This window comes from Barbus barbus (genome assembly GCF_936440315.1).
Source record: "Barbus barbus genome assembly, chromosome: 39".
Taxonomy (NCBI): Eukaryota; Metazoa; Chordata; class Actinopteri; order Cypriniformes; family Cyprinidae; genus Barbus; species Barbus barbus.
The window spans coordinates 9,920,224-9,941,764 of NC_136717.1; the positions used below are offsets into that span (position 1 = coordinate 9,920,224).

Sequence of the window (21,541 nt, forward strand, 5' to 3'; positions counted from 1 at the left end):
CCTATGTCAGTGTTTAGTTTTCAAACTACTCCTTAGTTCATGCCAAATAAGGTTCTAAAGCAGTTGTATTTTTAAATGAATCCCAGAACCAATCATTTTTATGATGCTCGGTTGTGTTAACTGGTTCCTCCACCAATGGAAATGAGCACTGTACTAAAATAATTTGATTAAAGGGATAATTTACCCAAAAATGAATCATTTATTCACCTTCATGTTTTTATGAATTTCTTTCAGCTGCTGAAAACTAAAGAAGATATTTTGATGAATGTGGATAGCCAAACAGTTGGCGGTAGCCATTGACTTCCAATGGCTACCGTCAACAGTTTGCTTACCAGAATTTTTCAAGGTATCTTCTTTTGTTTTCAGCAGAAAGAAACTCTGAAAGGTTTAGAAAAACTTGAGAATCACTACTCATTTATATGTAATTAAAAATAATAGTATTATAGATAAAAGTTATTTTTATTTAGTAGTGCCTTTAACTAGTGATGTCTAAATAATTCAGCCCTTTGTGGTTCTTTTTTAAAGAACCTGTCCAAAAATGAACCTGTTCACAAATCAGTCTAAATGACTTACTGTATGTTGACACTTCCATCATGCCCTAGTCTAAATGAACCAAGAAGTGAGAAGCAAGGGAGCACTTACTTAAGAAAATAGTTTAATTTACACAAATGATTTTTTTTCAAAACCTTGTTCATCTGGTTCTTGGTATCATGTGGCGTCTCCTTGAGAATCAATGACTTTTGTAACTGTTGTGTATGAGTTCCTCAATTGTCCTGAGTGCCAACGCTGAATTTCAAAATCATAAAGTCACTGTGGGGAAGAAATCAAATGTGCAGAGCATGCTGGGAAACCAATGAACTTACTGGGCCTGCAGGCTTTTTGTCAAGAACAGTGGGCAGCTTCACTACTCAGGAAAAACCGAGGACCCACACACAACTGTCACAAAAGATTATAAACACAAAAGGAGAACCGATGCTATGAGAACATTTAAACAGAATAGTCAACAAAAACTCAGCTATTGTTTTTTATTGTGGTATATAATTTCTGAATTTTAAAGATTCTTCTTATTTTAACATTTTTTAAATATCTTGCCAATTTTGCATTTTATATTTATGAGTAGAGTTTAGGGATTAGTATTGTTATTGTTAATTACAACTGAAACTATTAAACTTTTGAATTAGTTAAAATAAAATAAAAATAAATATTACATGAAAAACCTAAATGACAATTAGTAATGTTGCCTTGGCATCTAAGTGAATAAGTTGAAGTACAGTAATTACTAAATCTAAAGCAGGGGAAAAAAAACTGCAAAGTTCATTAAAATATAAATAAACACTATAATAGTATATAAATAATACTAAAATAACACTTTTAGGGATGCACAATTAAATGGTTGTTTTTATTTATATTTATTGTTATCATTGGATATTTAAAATGCGTGCTTCCCAAATATTTTAACACGTTGATTACCATTTTGGTTGCTTTCAATTCATACTCAGATGTAATTAATCTCAGATTTTAATAATAAATGTAAACTTTATTCATATTTCATGGTGTATATTAAAATGTTAAGATTCCTAAATTGTAGCATTTAAAAAATGTCCTTTATCTTCTGTTTACAAAAATAATTTTTAAAATTTTTGTCTTATTTGTTTTGTATTATTTCATTTTATTATCTGCCATTTTTATTAGAGGTAATAACATATAAATAATTATCTGTTTTTATTTCTATGCATGATGTTTTACATTGAACTCCATTTGTTTTTGTCCCCCGGAAACGGAAAGAATGTGTAAAATGTGTTTCACAGAGCATGATATACGTGCAAACATGTGCATGCACCAAGTGAAGCATGCCAGGCTAAGCAGCTTTACATATGACCTCCGGAGTTGCCTTAACTTTGTATGTCTCAGCTACACAAATGCATGCAAATACACAAGCTCTCGTGCTGACACCACAACGACGTTCACACCTCTCACACACTCTCATTCATACTCACATAATCTAATACACAAGGGCTGAGCAAACAAGCGTAAGGAACAAGGAAGTAAGATAAACAGATAATACTGGAGGAATGACAAGAAAGACATTATGAGATGGAAGAGGAATTCTGGAGGATGTCTGAGAACGATGAGGCTAGAGATAAAGGAAAAGATAATGCATGCTGAGACGTGGGCGTAGATTTGGGTACATGTGGGACGACATGTATCTACCAAAAGTTGAAGGACTAGTTCACAAAAAAATAAAATAATGGAAAATTCTGTCACCATTTACTCAACCTCATAGTATTACAAACCCATACAACGTACTTCCTTCCGTGAAACACAAAAGGGGAAATTAAAGAAAGAAAAAAAATTGCTATCGCTCTTTCATGCATGCACAATGAATTGGGACCGGAGCTCTCAAGCACAAAAAACTTACAAAAATAATTAAAAATATCATAAAAGTAGTCAATATGAACATTTTTCTTATGTAATACCATAACTTTGTAGTTGAGTAGTTGAGTAATTTTCCCCTCTGTGTTGGTGAGTTGAAATCAATAAGGCGAGACCATAAGAAGAATCGAGTTTTTATGAATTAAATCAACCGAATCAATAACAATACTAAGGAGAATTTGAAATAAAAATAAGAGTTTACTCATTAAAGAAAGAAAAAAAAAACAATCTTCATCAAACAAAACTAAAGAGTCGTGTTAGAATATTCTTTACAATTTCTCATTTTGTAGTTTTGCAGGAGTTTTCCTTTTTTTTTATAATAATAGTGTAGTTTTTGTTCAGTGCGAAACGAGAACCACATTCAAATTTTTACAACACGAAAAACAGAATTTGACAGCTAGTGATTATTATGCATTTTGCTGCCTAAAAAAGAGCAGCTCTGAAATTTTTGTTACACAAGGAACAGCAAGAGTGGGTAGATGATGACTGAATTTGCAGTTAAATGTAAATAATTTAAGGGAAGTTGGACTGTCCAGATTTAGGCATGATAAACTGCTATTTCTGAAACATAATTTTAGACACCTTTTCACTTGCAATAATTACACAACCTAATATAAAGAATAATTTTTATTTTAATTTTTGTGACATTATATGTCTAAAAATGTTCATTCTTAAAGTTATTTCTAAAATAATATTTATAAAATATGAAATATTTATAAGATATAAAATAAACAAGGGCTGTACCCATTTTTTAATAAAATAATCTTAAAGGAATAGCTCACCCAAAAATGAAAATGAGCTTAAAATGAACTAACCCTCAGGGCCTCCAAGATATAGATGTGTTTTTTAAATTCATCTGAACAGATCTGGATCAATTTAGCATTACATCTCTTGTTCACCAGTGGATCCTCAATGAATGGGTGCCGTCAGAATGAGACACTAAACAGCTGATAAAACATCCAAAAATTCACAAATAATCCACACGAGGGTCCAGTCCATCAATCAAAATCCTTTTAAAATGAAAAGTTGTGTGTCTGCAAGAAACAAATACATAATTAAGGCAATTTTTATCAGCTACTTTAACTTTCTTTCTGACGGCACCCATTCACTGCAGAGGATCCATTAGTGTGCAAGTGAAGTAATGCTACATTTCTCCAAATCTCTTTCAATGAAGAAACAAACTCATCTACATCTTGGATGGCCTGAGGGTGAGAACATTTGCAGCAAGTTTTAATTTTTTAGTGAACTATTCCTTTAAATGTACAAATAACAGTACATAGCAGTACTTGTACAGATTCTATTCTCTTTCTAAACAACTGTTTAGCTATAACAGGTAATATCATACAGTGAAAACATGGTGCTTTTGCTTATTTGATTTTAAAATGCTGAAACCAAACCTATGCCCTTAGTCTGAGAGAAAAGAGAACAGACAGAGAGAGAGAGAGAAGTAGGCTCGGCTTACCTGCTCTGAGGTAAACGTTATCTGAGAAATAAACAGACAGGAACAAAGATGACCAACAAATACACACTGACTAAACATGCACACTCGCACACACTCATAAAGGTATGCATACAAACAAAACACTACTTGTGGTGCAAATTAAACACGGTAAAACAAACAGTATTCCTGGCTGCGCCTAAACATTTTATTTAATTAAGCTTCTGTACACATTATAAAACCTAATTAATGGCGTTTACTTGCATTTGCACAAGTCATTTAATGTAGTCATTTATCTTCTGGCACTCAGTGAAATGAACTTTGCTAATGTAAATGGGTCAATAGTTTTCCATAAACCATTTGACTGAATGCTAAATATCTCTATTTCTACCATCAGTTATTTTCCTGTCAAAACAAATGAAGTAAATTACAGTATTACACACTGCAGTTCTTCACTGGCTGAATGATTTAAATGTGTTGTGATGTTAAACCCTTAATCATTTTAAAGACCAAACTTCAGACCAGGTGTGTTAGCTTTGAGGCTAATATGCTAGTGTAAACACAACAAAATAAACCTTTACAGCATTTGAAATGTTTGTTACAAAACCAAAATATGTTAAAATGATCTCTAGAATTAATTCTAAATCATTATAAATACCATCAGCCTCCCATAACAAGTTGCAAACATTGGTGCTAATTTGAATACATTACCTATTTATTTTTATTTACATATTTCTTTGAGAAGGAAGTGGCTTTGTGTGGTTTGCTGGGTTGTGATGTAAGCTAAAGGCTATTGGCTGTTATATAAAAAGAGGAGGGAGTGCTTTTGTATGTCCTGCCCTAACTTCCTGTTTCAACGCATCGACACAGGAAAGTAAACTGCACCGTTCAAACCATTCTAATGGGTTCTTTAGAGATGCCTACATTTTTGGACAACAGTGCCATTTTGGTGAATATTTCAACCACTAACACAGCTTTCTTTGAAACAGAATCTTGCGTCAGAGCTTCTGGCAATTGTTGATGGTTTCAGACTGCATCTTATCTTAGAAATGCAAACACAGATTTTATCTATTTCTTCCGAAAACACACATACACAAAAAAAACTGACAGATTGCTTAAGAGTTGCAGCAACTTTAAATTTAAATAAATAAATGAGCATAAATAAAGTAAAGTTTATTGCATATTTATTAACTCAGTAATTTTATATAAATATTTAAGTGCACTTAAATTAAGTTTATTACTATTTTGCGGAATGTTCCAGATTAAATACATTAAATGTACTTACAGTGGAAGCCTATAGGGGCAACTGTACATCATTGACAGTGCATTACTTTACATAAAAAAAATTCAGTTTGAGGTGAAATTGAAAGTATTTTCGGTAGCAACTGGCTGCTTTCCATGAAGCTGAATTTTATGTTATGCATACTGTATTCAATAGAGTATATAATCTGAATATTCCTTTAATATGCATAATGGAAAGATGTATTAAACAGATCAATTTTAAATTCAAATGACAAAATCCAATACAGCAATCAATGTCATTATTTCCTCATTAAGATATGAATTAGGGATGCACGATATTTATCGGACAGATAAATTATCGACCGATATGAGAGAAAATGACGTCATTTTTATTGCTCCAATAAATAAATAAAATCCGATAACTAGATCCGATAAAGTATGCTTGCTGATAAATCAATCAATCAATCTGATTTATCTGAGATTCATCTTCTTTCCGAGTGCAAGTGATTGCAGCTTTAAACTGCAGTGACTCTCAGCATGTGTTGTGCTCATTACGTCATCACTTGCCAACATGTCTTCGCCGGTCTGGAAGTTTTTCTCGGTGGCAGAGGAGGACAATGCCATTGCTATTTCCAACACATGTTCAGCAAGGATTCCGAAAGGAGGAAAAAAGGCATCAAGTTGGGTTGTGAAAGTGAGGAAATTTTCCCACTGGTTAATCGACGTGTGTCAACACCTTACCGGTATCACCTCGGTGGATGGGGGGTGGACGTCGTTTGAATCTTCTCTCTTATTTTATAATATTTTTAAAACAGGCGCTTTTACATTTCGTTTTGTACGTGACTTAAAGACACGTGTTGTGCAAGTTACTTCCAAACTGTAATACATTACAGTTTACTTGTTACTGTTATTTAAAAGTAATTCCTTACCTTACAATATTACTGTCTCAGAATTGTAATGCGTTACATGACTCCTGTATTACTTTTGAGTTACTTTCACCAAAATATCTACAGAAGTAGAACTTAACATTCTAAAATGACAAAATGTACTAGAGCCCTGCCCTAATGGCAAAGTGTTTATATTTCGTTCTGGCTTTTTATTAAGATCATTTAGAAAAAACGTTTGGAGCATTTGTTGTTCATTAAATAAGTTCTTTCTTAAAGTAACGACCAAGCGTCAGACCGGCAGGCTGATCATAGCTTATGTTTGATCAATTTAGCCTTCTCAAATCATCACGACTTGCCTAAAATAAAATCTATAGATATACTACAACAGTTGAAGCATATAACAATGTTTAAACGTTAAACCTAGATAAATGTGCGCTGCATCCAGTAGTTTGCACGGAGAGTGGAAGCTAAAGCGCAGGACATGGAGGCACCAGCACAATCAATTACAATTTTTTTTCAATCGAAACAACTTACGCCATAATTTTTGCTCATAAAGATAAGAGTAATACATCATTCTGAACTGTAAAGGGTCTACTTTTATTTGTGTGCACTCACAATATCAACAAAACGTCCTTTTATCTTGAACAGGAGCGCTTCACAAAAATGAACCGAAATACATGCCTCACAGACATGATAAATATATCTAAAGAAAGCTTTGAATTGCTACTTAACGAAATAAATAAAAACGAAAACAAAAACTATTTAATACAATCGTTATCCGTGAAGATTCCCTTCTCTCTAAAGACGCGTCTAACGAGGAGATGGCGAATCCTTACTATTTCCCCCGGACACATTCATGGTAATTACTTTTGCTGGGCTTTTGCTTTATTGTGTGTATTTGAAGCAGAACTCTTCAGCTGTGCTGACGGCTCGCTGCTGCTGCGGGACACTAAACACCGTCGAGTCGCTCTTGATAGTCTCGGCACCGACTCATGTTGTTTCCACCAGCGCAGCAATTTTTTTTCATCAATAATTGATGGATGTCTAAAATATAAAGATAACGTGAAGCCTAAAACAGGCCCGAGGCCCGGCCCACGTCTGAACTATGATGTGAATATTGGCCCGAAGCCCGGCCCTAGGGACATAAAAAAGTAGGAGCCCGACTTTAAATTAAATAAAAAAAAATAATAATAATAATTGGGGGCTAAAAGTGTGTTGTAATGCAAGCGTTACTGAACGTGTACCGAGTAAAATATTACTGAAAATTGATTAGTAATGCCTTACACTACTGCGTTACATCAAAAAGTAATACGTTACTGTAATGCATTTCTTTTGTAACGCCTTACTCCCAACACTGCTATATAAGACTATATAACTTTCTCATCCTCGTGCACTAAAAACGTTGAATAGATGCATTACTTTATGCATGAAATATTTGAATATAAATTTGTTGTTAATGAGTTGTTAATTGCAGATAAACCATAGTTCTGTCATAATTCTGTTAAACTATTCTGTTACAAAGTATTGTGGTGCCTTACACAAAAAATAAAAAACATTTGAAGAGTCAGGACTGATGTTTGCTATAGTTAGGCCAGAGCTACTAAAATATCAGTTTAATCAGTGAATCTTAGATTTTGTATTCTCCTGGGTGCACAAACTGCAGATTATATGAAAATTATAATATAAAAATACGAATTTATCGGTATCGGCATCGACCATGAGAAGGATTTAATTATCGGTTATCGGTATCGGTTAATTTTTTTCATATCGTGCATCTCTAATATGCATACAAGTAAAAAGTCAAGTCACCTTTATTTATATAGCCCTTTTAACAATACAGATTGTGTCAAAGCAGCTTTAGAGTATTAAATAGGAAGAATATTGCGTAAAAGCAGGAAAATGTATGTCCCTTTAAAGCTGTCCATTGTGACTGAGCACTATTATAAAATATTTAGAAACATTATTTAAATTCAGTGTTGTCCCCAAGCCAACTAGAATCAGACATGTTAAAACACTGCATGCTTTTTATTATAATGAAATATTCTAACACAATTGGGATCAGCTTTGTCTGTTATTGTTGCTTGACCTTTCAGGCACTTTGTTCATCAGATTATTTTTCTGGTTCAAAACCTTTTCTGCCAAAACAAACTTTTCTAATATAGGTAAAACTGGTATGGTCAGATTCTTCCAGCACAGGTTTAACAAATAAGCTCTTCAAAAAACCGAATGATGCGCATTCTCTGAAGTGTGGAGTAGTTCAAAAAGATATCAAGATTGTCAAACATTAGTGAATCCACCAACTGATGATTTTAGATGTCTTGGAGGATACCAGGTCAAATGTTTCTGACAGGAAAAGACACTATCAGGCTCTGTGTTAACCTGTTATAACCTGTTTGTTGACACATTTTAAGTGTGTCTTCAGGCTTGCAGCGCAGAAGTTAAATGCTGAGTGTTAAATAATAAAATAATATGTTAAAACGTGTGCTCTTATCATTCTATGGACAAAATCCCGTGAACTTCGCCCCAAATGGGAGCTTTAGCTAACCTTGCATCTCTTCATGTCATCTTCCCACTCATTAAACTATGACAGGTCCTTTACTACAAAAAGACGTTCACTGCGACACTGTAAAGTGATGAAACTATGGCGCTATGTGCTTTTTAAAACCATTTTCATAGGTTTCACGTGATATTGTCGGCTCGGAAAATATGTAAATGTACTTGCCCAGTGGCCGCAGCTCTACACCACAAATGAGACAGAAGAGTACATTACCTTCGGTGGACTTACACTTGATAAATGGTGTGTTGAAATTAAATACTTTCTGATGTTTATTCATGTTCATTTCGTGCTTTAAGTAAATATGAAAAGACGATCGGTTCACGTGTTTGAACTGAGGCAATACAGTGGTCTGTCTCGCCACATTGAAGAGCCACAAAATGGTATTTATTGTTTGAATTTCTTTAAAAATGACAGTTTAAAAGCTGAGGGTCCTGAGACTTTGTTTCATATCAGACAAAATACATGTTTTTTGGAGGGGTTCCCCTGGTAAGATTCGCATTTCAGGGGCTAAATATCACATTTTTGGAGGCAAACTGCGGACTTGGCAACCTTGCAGCGTGTCAACTTGATGCTTCCTCTGAAGACTGCTTAGATGTGTTCGACTTGAAGCAGTGCTGCTGGACCGATCGGCGTGTGTCATCAAAGTACTGTAAGAGCTATAAGAGACCAGACGTCTCCTTATGCTTTCTCTCACCGTACTTTGATGCCACACACCAATCGGTCTTCAAGTCGAACACACCTCTTTACTCTCACGTGTCCGAATGTAATCGCAACCTCTGCGGTTGAAAAATCACATTTTTTTCATATCGCGATATTATCACAAATGCAATTAATCGTTCAGCCCTAGTGTGTTTAGGTGCCAATATCGTTACCTTTGACCAATGAATTACAATTTTTCCACTTATTCGTGACTGCTGGATACAGATTTTTGAAAATACAGATTTGATAGAAATTACACTCTAGCAAAAAAAGAAATAAAAAATTGTACATCTAAGCACAACTAGATAGAAAAATAATATGCACTCCATTTTTCCAATTATAATGTTAAATTGCCAAGGCTTCTGAAAGCCTTAAAGGGATAGTGCACCCAAAAATGAAAATTACCCCATGATTTACTCATGCTCAAGCCATCCTAGGTGTATATGACTTTCTTCTTTCAGACAAATACAATCGGAAATGTACTGTCCATTATAAAGCTTGGAAGAGTCCAAGCTTTATAGTGAATGGGTGTTGAGATTTTGAAGACCAAAAAGCTGCATCCATCCATCATAAAAAGTGCTTCCCACAGCTGTAGGCAAAGCAAGCTCCGGTGAGAATATGCTAGTCTTGTGAGAACCAAGATTTGTTAATAGCATAGGAAAACCTCTTGGCTCATATCCACCAACATTTTTCTTCTACTTTGTGCCCATTGTTTTGTTTTGCTCTCTCCTCTGCGCTTCTGCATTTGTCATTTCTCACAGGAGCTTACGCTATGTCATATACACCTAGGATGGCTTGAGGGTGAGTAAATCATGGGGAAATTTTCCTTTTTGGGTGACTCTTTCTTTAAAATCACAGAAAATAATTCATTTCTGGCCCAATAGATATTTATTTCAATAAACCCACACCTCTCCTGTACTTCTAATCTTTCTCAATTTCTATATTACCGCCACAGACTTTCCAAGAATTTAATTTCTAATTCTGTTTTACTCTACTCTAATGAATTTACTCTTTAGGATAGTGAAACATCTTAAACAAATGTGTAACTTGTCAAAGTGTTCTTAACTAAACTTTCAACTAACTTTCCATTTCAGCATAATTTTTTATACCCCTAACCCTACCTAACTTTATTTAGGACTGTCTAAAGCAAACAAACAATTTTACATTGACCAAAATGACTAAAGAAACATCACACGCATTGGTCAACTACACTTCAGAATTACACTAAGAAATTGCATTCTACACATATTTTACTAGCAATAATAGCAAGTGATACAAAAATAGCAAGTGATAACAATATAAACAACACAACTAGCAAATGCTGGATTATTGTAAAGAATTGTGACTGTTCACCATTGCTGTTTTTGGGCAAACATTGAAAATCCAGGTTAAAGTTCATGAAGAAATGATATGGTGTATTGGATAACACTGATAACCTGCTTCCAGTTGCAAAGAATCAATCCCACCTTTGGAAGAAAATAATCCACTTAAACCTTAAGCCTGTCTCAGGCTTTCCAGCTGTTATAGAGACATTACACCGTTCACTCATTCAATTCGGAGGACATTGTGTATATTACAATACAACTTTGCATTGTTTGTTTTTAATAAGTATTTAAAGTCTTGCTGCTGTTATTTGAACAAACAAGGCGGACTGCTCTACATAGCGAGAAAAACTCTGTGTGTGTGTGTGCTTGGACATCATTTGTTTAGACAGGAGGGACTGTTTTAACATGATCTTTATGTGTGTTTGAATAGACATGTATCTCTTAAGGTGCGTTGGTTTAAGTTTGGGTGCACTTGTGCCTTACCTTCAGGTGGCTGAAGCGTTTTGTTGTTCTGAGCGCACCACCCGACAGGATGAAGTTCGGCTGTCATGACGTCACACCAGAAGTCAGCCTTACGGTCGTCGCCATAGCCACAGTAGCGTAACAATAGCAACTGACCACATGTGGTTATAATGGTGGCCACCCAATATGTATCCAGACTGCCCTTATTAGCTACTTCAAGTTTCATTCCAGGCTGAAAACTGCTCTGAAGACTGAGTTCCACCTGTAAGGTTAAGTCAGATGTTAGTATGATGTATTAAGACTTTACTGTATTCTTCCACATATATATGGGCTTACTGATGGCCTCGGAAAGTAAAAACACTGATAACCATATAGGACCTAATATACTGCTGATATTACATTCTTGAGTAATCAAAGTAATCAGTTTTGGCCTAAAGTTAGATGGCACACCTCCTATTATGTTAATGTGTGTGTGATCATCAGGACCTGATTTGAAATTAGACACAGTACCAAACCGAACCTGTATTTCATGTTTTCTGGGTGGTATTTTTAAACTTGCTTATGATTTTGAAGTGAAACATGTTACACAATGTGCCCATGTTGGAATCAGTCTATTTTTTTTTCTTCTAGGTTTTACAAAGTAGCTTTGTGCCAAAGCACCATTTACAAAATCAACAACAAAACATTACATGCATTCAAACCTTTAGGGTCTGTAAGATTTTCTAATATTTTTGAAGGAAGTTTCTTATGCTCACCAAGGCTGCATTTATTCAATCCAAAATACAGTAAAAACGTTAATATTGTAAAATATTATTGCGATTACAAATATTACAAATTATTACAATTTAAAATAACTATTTACTGTTTAAATATACTTTTCAGCAGCCGTTACTCCAGTCTTCAGTATCACATGACTGAAAATCAGTCTATTATGCACATTTATTTTCAATACTAGAAACACTTGTGCTGCTTAATATATATTTATTTATTTTTTGGGACCTGTGATACTTTGATGAAATATTTCTATTTTGAATAAATTAATAACTGTATGTGGAAAAAAGTAACACAGGTTCCATTTAAAAAAAATTTTTTTTAAAACACTGTTAGTAAATCTGCATATTAGAATGATTTCTGAATGATCATGTGACACCGGAGTAAAGGCTAATGCAAATTCAGATTTGCCACCACAGGAATAAATTATATTTTAAACTAATATTTAAAGTAAATAATTCACTATATAATTGTGTTTCTGTATTTTTGATTAAATAAATGCAGCCTTGGTGAGCATAAGGGACTTATTAAAAAAAAAAAAAAAATCTTACTGATCCCAAACTTTTGTATGGGTAGGTAGTGTGTGTGTGTGTGAGTGTGAGTGTGTGTGTGTGTGTGTGTGTGTGTGTGTGTGTGTGTGTGTGTGAGAGTGAGTGCGTGTCACAGAGAGAGAGAGAGACATTCTGTCTGTGTGTTCTCACATGTCTGAATGAAGTGTGAGGGGCGGCAGTGGCTCCAGTTTCTTCAAGGTACTCCTCCCAGTTAAAATCCACCTCCTCCTCTAAACAGTCCATGCCTGGTAGGAAAGAGAGACACAGTAAGAAAGCGTGTATGTATTTTTATGGTTACATATTTGGACGAGCCATATTCTGTTCAATCACATGAATGCAAATATTTCTAACCAGCTCAATTTCATGCATCATTGTGTTCCAAAACGTGTCCCAATGCAATTCTTAACTCAAGTATGGGTTGTGTTTTCACTATAGCCACAAGGAGATCTATAACGAGTAAACTAAAAACTGACTTCCTCTGTGGTCAGTTTTCTGTTCTAGTACTCTCACAACCCAATTAATTCCTCATTAAATCAAATTCTGCCCAACATTTTGGTCAATTCATATTTTGTTTTACACAAAAATGAGATGTTAAAGTAATGTGGTTTGTTACTCTCACCTGCATATTTTCACATAATTTGTATCTAGCTTTAAAGAAATGGTCTGCAAATGACTGTCAATAATCTTACAAGACTCAAATAACCAAATGCAGTGACGCGTTTTGATGAGCAAATGCAAGACGTGTGACAAACACCAGCATTCCTATCACTCCCACATCTCTCTCTTTTCTGCTAACTAGACCTAGTCGAATAACACTATTATACACCAAAGATTTCTGGTTTTACACGAGGCCATTTATGTCATGAGTCATCAGATGTTTCACTTAGAAAAAATCAAATGCGTGGGAGAGTCTAATATGTTTTCCCATTGCTGAGCACAGCTGAGGACTTGTTCAATTAGAAAGAAATCCTCTAGAAGATTCAAGATAAAACCACCATTCATCTAAAACCAAGGACAGGATGGGGAGGACTTCCATATTTCTATTCCTTTTCTAAGCGTTCAACAATTTTTGTACAGTTTCACATATATTTGACCAGTTTCCAATGTTAGAGAGCAGTGAAGCGTATCTATCAAGATGATCATACAGAACAGTTTCACATAAATAAATGTGAAGAATCGAACACTAAAACAAGGTTACAATTCTACAACACCTACTCTCGATTTACTTCATAGAGTGAAACAGATGCAAACTTCTCACAAGCTACACCTTGTTGCCCTCATCTTGAAATCGAAAATGTTGTTTGCTCCATTGTTTATTCATATCAAATCATACCACTCTTAAAAATAAAGGTGCTTCAAAAGGTTCTTCAAGCGATGCCATAGAAGAACCATTTTTGGTTCCACAAAGAACCATTCAGTCAAAGGTTCTTTTAAAGAACCATCTCTTCCTTACATTTTTATAATCTGAAGAACCTTCTTTCCTTTTGTGAAACAGAAAGGTTCTTGTATGTTAAAGGTTCTTTATGGAACCATTTAGACAAAAAGGTTCTTCTATGGCATCATAAAGCACCTTTATTTTTAAGAGTGTATCTACTCTCACTGTGGTCTATGGAAATGCTGGATTGTTAACAAAGAGAACTTCAAACAAAAAGGCTGAGTCAACAAATAGACCATTTTGCAATCTTGCAGTAATTTCCTATAATCTAAATTGGTGTAAAGATGTGTTCTGCTCTCCTATTGGCTGTGACTTCTGTACAGTCTCCAGTATACATGAAAAGCTGATGATTGCACTGATGATAATGACTGCATCCTTCAAACATTGATGTCTTCAAAAATAGCATGTTTTGGTTGCGTCTACTTCTACTGCTTCTAACCTGGAGTCAAGTAATGCTTTAAATCTTTTAACATGTTGTTATTTCTTTGAATTCGGGAATAAAATGAAGACTAAACATGCCTTGTTTGGTTTGCTTAGTCACATAGGTTCCTAATGAATTCAATACAGCGTTCTTTAAAATAAAGCTTCCATTTGGGACTAATAAAAGGTTTTTTTGATGCCAACATTTTTTGTTCTCTAGTTCTTCTCAAAGCCATCTATACTGGCGTTTTAAGAAAGCCAGAAACCAATATGCTGGTCTGAAGAACCTTTTCCATTCCTTTTCTCAACTCAAGAACACCACCACACAAGCAAATTGATTCTTCATAAGAAAAAAGATATTTGAAGGTACTCTTTTTGGAGTGAAGAGCAATAAATAATGCATACATTGTTACATTAAAGTATTTTTCTTCTGGTTTCAGATGGAACTAAGAATGAGAACTGCACTTTAACACCAAAACCACTTCCTTGCAACTGACTCACTCAATATTTGCCATGATGGCAGTGTATTGTTGAGTGTGTATGTGCATTTGTTGTGTGTTATAAACACAGCAGACCAATTTCACAGAAAAAAAATATTATGGTTCTGTCACTCATTTGGCAGATATTACTGGTGGTTTTCCGTACTAACCCGGTCGAGAAAGACGAGAATAAAAGTGGAAATTCACAAGGATTCACTGTTACTTGTGGAAAAGGTGTTCTGTCCCAGTTCATGGGAATGCTGTCAGACAGAAATGTGATCCATTTCTCATAAATTGGGCTGGCAAAAATGTGAGAAAAACATTACAGTAGTAAAAATAATACTACTGACCATTGCAAAACAAAACACGTCTTTTTAAATTATTAGTGTAAAAAGCAATTTAATAATGAAAGGTTAGTTTTTGTTGACAATATGAAAAGAATAATGTTTGAATGATATTTCATATTCATTGCTGCTGACATTTGGATGTTGTGGGTTCGCTGTGGTTCAGCCAACGCAGTTGGGCCTGTGGGTGGAAGGACACCTCCAGATTGAAGATGTGGGATTCAAGTGAATGATCAAGTCTAATCTATGATATGGGCTGTTTCAGAGTAAATCCAGATTTTAGGCAGGCCGTACTATCGATTAGCTCATATTGAGCCAGATGCCCTCTCTCGCTCTAATCCAGGATTTGTTAAACTGTGGAAGGGGAATTAAAGGATTATCGGAGCACAATGTAGCATTGCTTTTATTATTAAAATAAAATGTCTCTGGCCTTTTTCAATCTGAGACACATTTAATAATCCATTTTAATAACCCAACTTGGAGAGAGGAATTGTTAAGGCTAGCTGTGTGTTCATCTGTCTGATGTTTAGGAGGTTGCAATACATTTATTTGGTCAGTTTTCCTGATGACATTACAATGTAAATAAGAATAAAAAATTCAGCCCACTTCAACTTGAAAACTTGAGTTTAATTATTTCCTACAACACACAACGTTTTTTTTTTTTTTTTATGATTTGACTATTTGCTTAATGTTTTACAGGAAACTCTTATGTATCAGAAATATAGGAAAATGCCTATTGCAAGAGCCCTGAAATAGGTCCATTGAAAATGATTTGAACCGACAGAGAAGCCAATAAATTCAAGTATTCAATTATACATGCACATCACAATTTAACACACAAACCTCGATAATGTTAATAAGTTAAAAAAAGAGCTCTGAAAAAACACTACATAACTAACAGTGACAACAACCACAGCACAAGTAAAAGCAGCAAATAATAAAACAATAAGTAATCCATATAATTCATTACAACTAGGAGAAGTACTAGATTGCATAAAACCATGAGTCAACACTAGAAGCTGAAATCAATACGACTGACTTTCTTTGGCCATGTTATGCGTGCAAAGAAGTGCTAGAGAAGTCAGTAATGAATGGTCGGTGGAATCAGCAGAAGGGGCTGACAAAGAACTTGCTAGCTTGACACCAACGAAACAGATACTAATATCAACATAGAAGCAGTGCTTGATGGGATAGCACAGAGAATGTTTCTCCACAAGGTCACCGAGAGTCGGATACGACTGAATGGATAGTTTATCATAATTAATTAAAGCTGCAAAGCATGTAGTGAACTCAAGCAGGCCTACAGCATCTATTACAACTGTGTGTTCAATCTTCTATTGGTGTCTTATATGTGTATATTAAATACAAGTCTTCAAGCGTTCTCAAGTTTAACGTGTGAAAATAAGTGTAAAATTGCCAGTTCTGTTTCTCAGAACAGTTTCGCTTTTACACATGCTACCAACTTACAGTGTTATGTTCATTAAATTTAATCCAACCACTGAATTTGCTTCAGTCAAGTTAGAAAAAAAATAAGTCAGAAATGAATTAAAGTGACAAGTCAAATGGACTGAAACAAACAGGTCCCTATCTTTTCTCTGCTACTTATACATGATGTTTTTTCTATAAAGCATTATATAGCAGTCACACTTTATTTTAAGGTCCAATTCTCACTAACAAACCATTAATGACTTTTGCCTCAATAAACTACTAATTGGCTGCTTAGTAATAGTTAGTAAGGTAGTTGTTAAGTTTAGGTATTGAGTAGAACATGGTCATGCAGAATATGTGCTTACTAATAAACAGCCAATATGTTAATAACAGGCATGCTAATAAGGATTGTTCCCTATACTAAAGTGTTACCATTAAAGCATTAGTCTTGAACTGAAATAGAATGACATCACTTCTCATCACCAAGGTACAGTATTCAGTTCCTGGCTATTTTCCCTTTACCAGACAAAGAAAAATACCCATGTCATCATTCTCTATAAAAACAATTGTGTGACCTTCTAAAGGGAAATCCATGCTAAGTGAGCTGGTAATGCTAGGTAATATGTGTAGGATGCATAAGCCTAGCCTATCCCGAATAAGAATAAACACTGCCCATGCATTCCTGCACTGCAATTTGTTTATGAGGCAACATGAAGTTCCCTTCATAAATGTGAAAGTCTGTCTAATTGGAGGCCATGTTGTTGTGACATCCTCGATGACAGTACATCACAGTGAACTGAATGCAAATGGCATTATCCAATCCACAACAGAAGAGCAGCAGTCATCCGATCTGGTAAACTAGCTATCTGATTACCCTACAGCGTATCGCATATCTCTCACTCACAATGCGCAGTGTGTGTGTGCTTTAAATATTGCTTCCCAGTACTTTACATGTTACGTAATCAACACGTGTGCGAATTAGGCTAAGTTAGACTTTCTTTTAGGTAGCCTAATTCAGGTCACAAAACAGTGAATCTCGCGCAGCCCCAAATACAGTTTGTCTCCACTGCCAGAGTAGGCTATACTTTTTTTTTTATCGCTCTTGTGATCTATCACACATTTTGTAATAATTTAAACGTATTTGTCACGTTTTGTTTACGTGCTCACGCTGCGTACTGTTGCTATGGTTACCTCTTCAGACTAAAGCAGCTTCTGGTTGCTAGCGTCTATTTGGCCGCAAGTGAGACTCTAGATAACTCCTAAACTTTTGTGGCTCAAAGGCTGGATGTAAAATATAATACGCAGGCCACTTTTAAGACCTCCAACCGGTTCAGGCCTTAATTAGCGGGTCAACCTCTTCTCCCGAACTCGCACCCTGTAAGTATCTCATATTTCGTCTTGTTGTTCTTCACTTAGATTTTTACCTGAATGAAAAACATAGATTGTGGCTCAAATTGTGAAGGCAAGTGTCACGCAGTCAGGCTGATTCATGGCATCGATGATTTGGATATCCTAGCGCTTTAGAACGGTTTAATTAAGCTAAACAAATGCTTCTTAATAGATAGCCTGCATCTATAGTCTATATGATCATCTAAAAGGCCACCAGCGTAGATGTGAGGAGACTTATTCGTGTTCATCTCTTTCAAGTCAGGCAGAGAATTAAAAAATATATATCTCCAAACGCGTGACTTTATTACTGCCATCAGTTTAATCCGCCCACATGCATAAAACCCCATGGGTTTAGCAAATAAATAGCTACTCGCATTTTTGCGTAAAATTAATCACTTTAAGTATCATCATAATAGATTTGAGAAGAACACGATGGTTCGTTCATTCGCCAAAGCGTCTTAATAAATAGCTTTTTGAAATTTAACAGAAATAATATTTGAATACAATGATGGCTCCCTGTCACTGCGAAGAGTGTACAAAGCGAAACAGGAAATATTGTGTGAGCATGTGTGATAATGTACTTTACACTGGTAGAAGTATTGCAGCGGAAAAAAACTCCACCGACGTCGCCAAACTGCAACTTTAAATTTAATTCATTAAAGCACGTCCAGGTGCAGCGAAAGAAACGAAAACCGAATGCGTAACCAGTGCGGTTTTATTTTTTCCTTCTTCAAAGATTGTGCATGGCAGTTTTAACACACCTTAACCCGCCATGTTGAAAGTGGATTTGACACATGAGGAACGAGTATATCGGCTCTTATTCTGCGCACCTGAATCACGTTCCCCGACCGGATCGTGTCGTTCAAAACATTTATATAAACACCTCCCGAATATGTCAACTTAAGTGTGGATATTTACGCCTGCATGTTGTGTCCTTTGAAATCGAAAGGAGGTCAAATGGCAGTTTGAAAATAAAGTCAGTAGTAACAGAAAGAGAGAGAGAGAGAGAGCCGCTTTGAGGAAGAACACGACACGAAAATATCGCTTGTTACATAAACGTTATTTTTCCACGACATCGTAAATATATTTATCGGCAGAATCGAAAGTGCGGTGGCTCGACATTCGTGTTACGTATAAATAAGCTTACTTTAATTTTCGGACCGTTTTGTCAACTCTTACGCAGACGCTTCTGTATATTTCTGAGTGCTACGAACAACCTCCTAATGTTTTTTAACGAGGAAAAAGCGTCTGGACGCGGAGATTCGCGCAAAGAAGCGCGAGTCCGTGTCAGTCACGATCACTATTACAGAATGAAGTTCATGCTGATAATGTTGCTTTTACCTTAAGCGAGTTTTTTCCGTCTATCTGAATTGAGTGATCCGGTGTTCTGGTTGAAGCAGGAGCGGTGTGTGTGTGTGTGTGTGTCCAATATGGCATCATCCCGCATCTGCGCATGTCTCAACATCTACAGATTATTTTCAAGCCGACTCCTTCATTGACCTTTACAGTTGCAAAATTTGTTCAGCCCATTATAAATAGAAATGGGCCTGAGCCTCCGCCTCCCTCGTGTGGGGAAACTCATGGCTGTGTCTTAAAGCCGCCTGCACGGACAGTATTGGGCATTCATGGGCGCTTGCAGCACTTTTGGGCATCATTGACGCATGCATCGTTTTTGGACGCTTTCGACATTTCGATGGCCAAAAATGCTGTAAGAGAACGTGGTAGAAATGCTAATCAAATGCTCTCTCTCACTAGGTTTTGATACACACACAGTGTAAACAAGAGAGGGCTGCTGTTGCAACCTTATTTGTTTTTCATCTTGATCATATATTTGATTATTTCTTCACACTTACGCAAAAACCAACGAGCTCTTTACATGTGGAGTATCTTTTTACTTCCATGTTTGGAATTATAATCTAAAGTGATTTTTTTATATATTAAAACCCAAAAGGAAGAAAGAAACATTTTTATATTGTTTCTATAATTTAATTTGTCATTTTTTCCTTCTGTCGGCTATATCTTTTCCACAACACTCATATTTTGCCGACATTATAGGCTAGCTTAAATAAGGACAAGATCTAAATTACAGAATATTTCACAAATAAAAATTCAGAAAACAGAGTTAAAGTCATGCTTTCAGTTTAAAGTCATTAAAGTTCACGAGAGTCATTATAATAGTCATCAAAACAAAATAGCTAAATATAGCCTAATTTTCATTTACAAAAATATATAGCTATTAAATGAATATGGCCATGTCGGATACATTGTAAAGTTAATAACAATCTTAATGGTCTATTTCTACCTCATCTTAAAACTTCAAATTGTTTGTCACTTAATTTAGAAGCCATGTGTTATTTTAAAGTGTACATATTCATCACAACTTTATGTAACGAATGTTACAGTATATCTAATTGCAAATTAATGTAAAAACAATGTATTGTTTTTACATTATATTTTATAATGAATGCAGAAATTAATATTGTTTAGAAATTACAATCCTATTTCAGACATACCAATTCACTGCTCATCTTGTCCTCCATTGCCATCCTGTGGTAACAGTATTCATTGCTGTGCTGAATTTAAATTGACATCAGTATGATACTTTACAGTTTACAGCTCACTGTACTCCTCCAGAGCAACAACAACAACAACAAAATATTGTTCTCAATAGCATCTGTGCAGAAATAGGAATTAGTTAATCAGGCAACACCATCACTCTAGTCTAAACCAATCACACATTCATGTAGAACACTATAACAAGGTGAACTTCCTAGTCCACCCCCCAAAAAAACTGCTCTCATCTAATAAGCGCCATGCTTCCACTTAGTGATGTTACAGTAACAGATGGTTCATGCCTTGAGCTTAATCTACAAGAGGAGACTGTGACAAGCACGTCCAGGGACAGATTACCACTGCTGGAGCAGCGACCTTGTGAGAGGAGATAGACAATGTGGGTCAATACTTTATCCTCTCCATGCTGTGGTGTAGTACTGAAAGTTTTGCCTAGGGAAATTAGCTCTGGACATTATCTGGTAGGCGATAGTTATGTATAAAGGCCTTTAGAAAAGTATGCGAATGAAAATATCCAGCACATTACAGACCTGTTTTATAATGATTTTCAAAATATCAGGTTCAAGATTTATAACTACACTCGTTACCTGACCAGACCCTTAAAATGACCTTTATCTGTGTAGCTGTTATATCTAATTAACAGTTTTTCTCGATTGCTTAAACACATTTCTTGAAACTATGCCTCGTATTCTCAAAACAGTAAACACGAATCCATAACTTCTAACTCAATTCCCCAAACTTCCTATATTCAGGTCAAAATGAAGCTATCCACTCAAAACAACTGAATCTTGCTGAAAAACCAAACTTTGCTCTCAGACATGACACACAAACAGTCAAAAACACACACTACAACACAGTTGTACACACTGATGAGATCAATTCAAAACAATACTACAAAAACCGGTAATAAGTGTTGCTTGTGGTACTCCCCAAATGTTTTATTCCTCAATTTAATGTAGTGTAGAGTACAGTAAAATACAGCAAACAACAAAAATAATTATTCTGCCCCAGTATCCCATCTTTGGTCTGGGACAGGCCAAAGAACCTCTTCAACATCACCAGGCCAGGCAGCGGGGGTAAAATCCTCTCGCATTCCTGATGTCCTTGTGT

General features: G+C 35.4%; 1 protein-coding gene across 2 annotated transcripts in view; it reads right to left on the minus strand.

The window, feature by feature from the left end:
- The window catches only part of LOC306858673 (scm-like with four MBT domains protein 2), a 47,940-nt gene extending 28,629 nt beyond the window's left edge, over window positions 1–19,311 (minus strand). Inside the window, exons 1-4 of one of the 2 annotated variants that reach the window (XM_079399304.1) lie at window positions 19,202–19,311; window positions 12,516–12,610; window positions 11,065–11,305; window positions 3,896–3,916 (exon numbers count right to left, since the gene is read on the minus strand). In XM_079399304.1, the coding sequence (XP_079255430.1) occupies window positions 3,896–3,916; window positions 11,065–11,305; window positions 12,516–12,608 (355 nt within the window). In that variant the 5' untranslated portion in view covers window positions 12,609–12,610; window positions 19,202–19,311. The remainder of the gene's footprint in view (window positions 1–3,895; window positions 3,917–11,064; window positions 11,306–12,515; window positions 12,611–19,201) is intronic. The other variant, XM_079399305.1, reaches the window with a different exon arrangement.
- Between the last annotated feature and the right edge of the window lie 2,230 nt (window positions 19,312–21,541).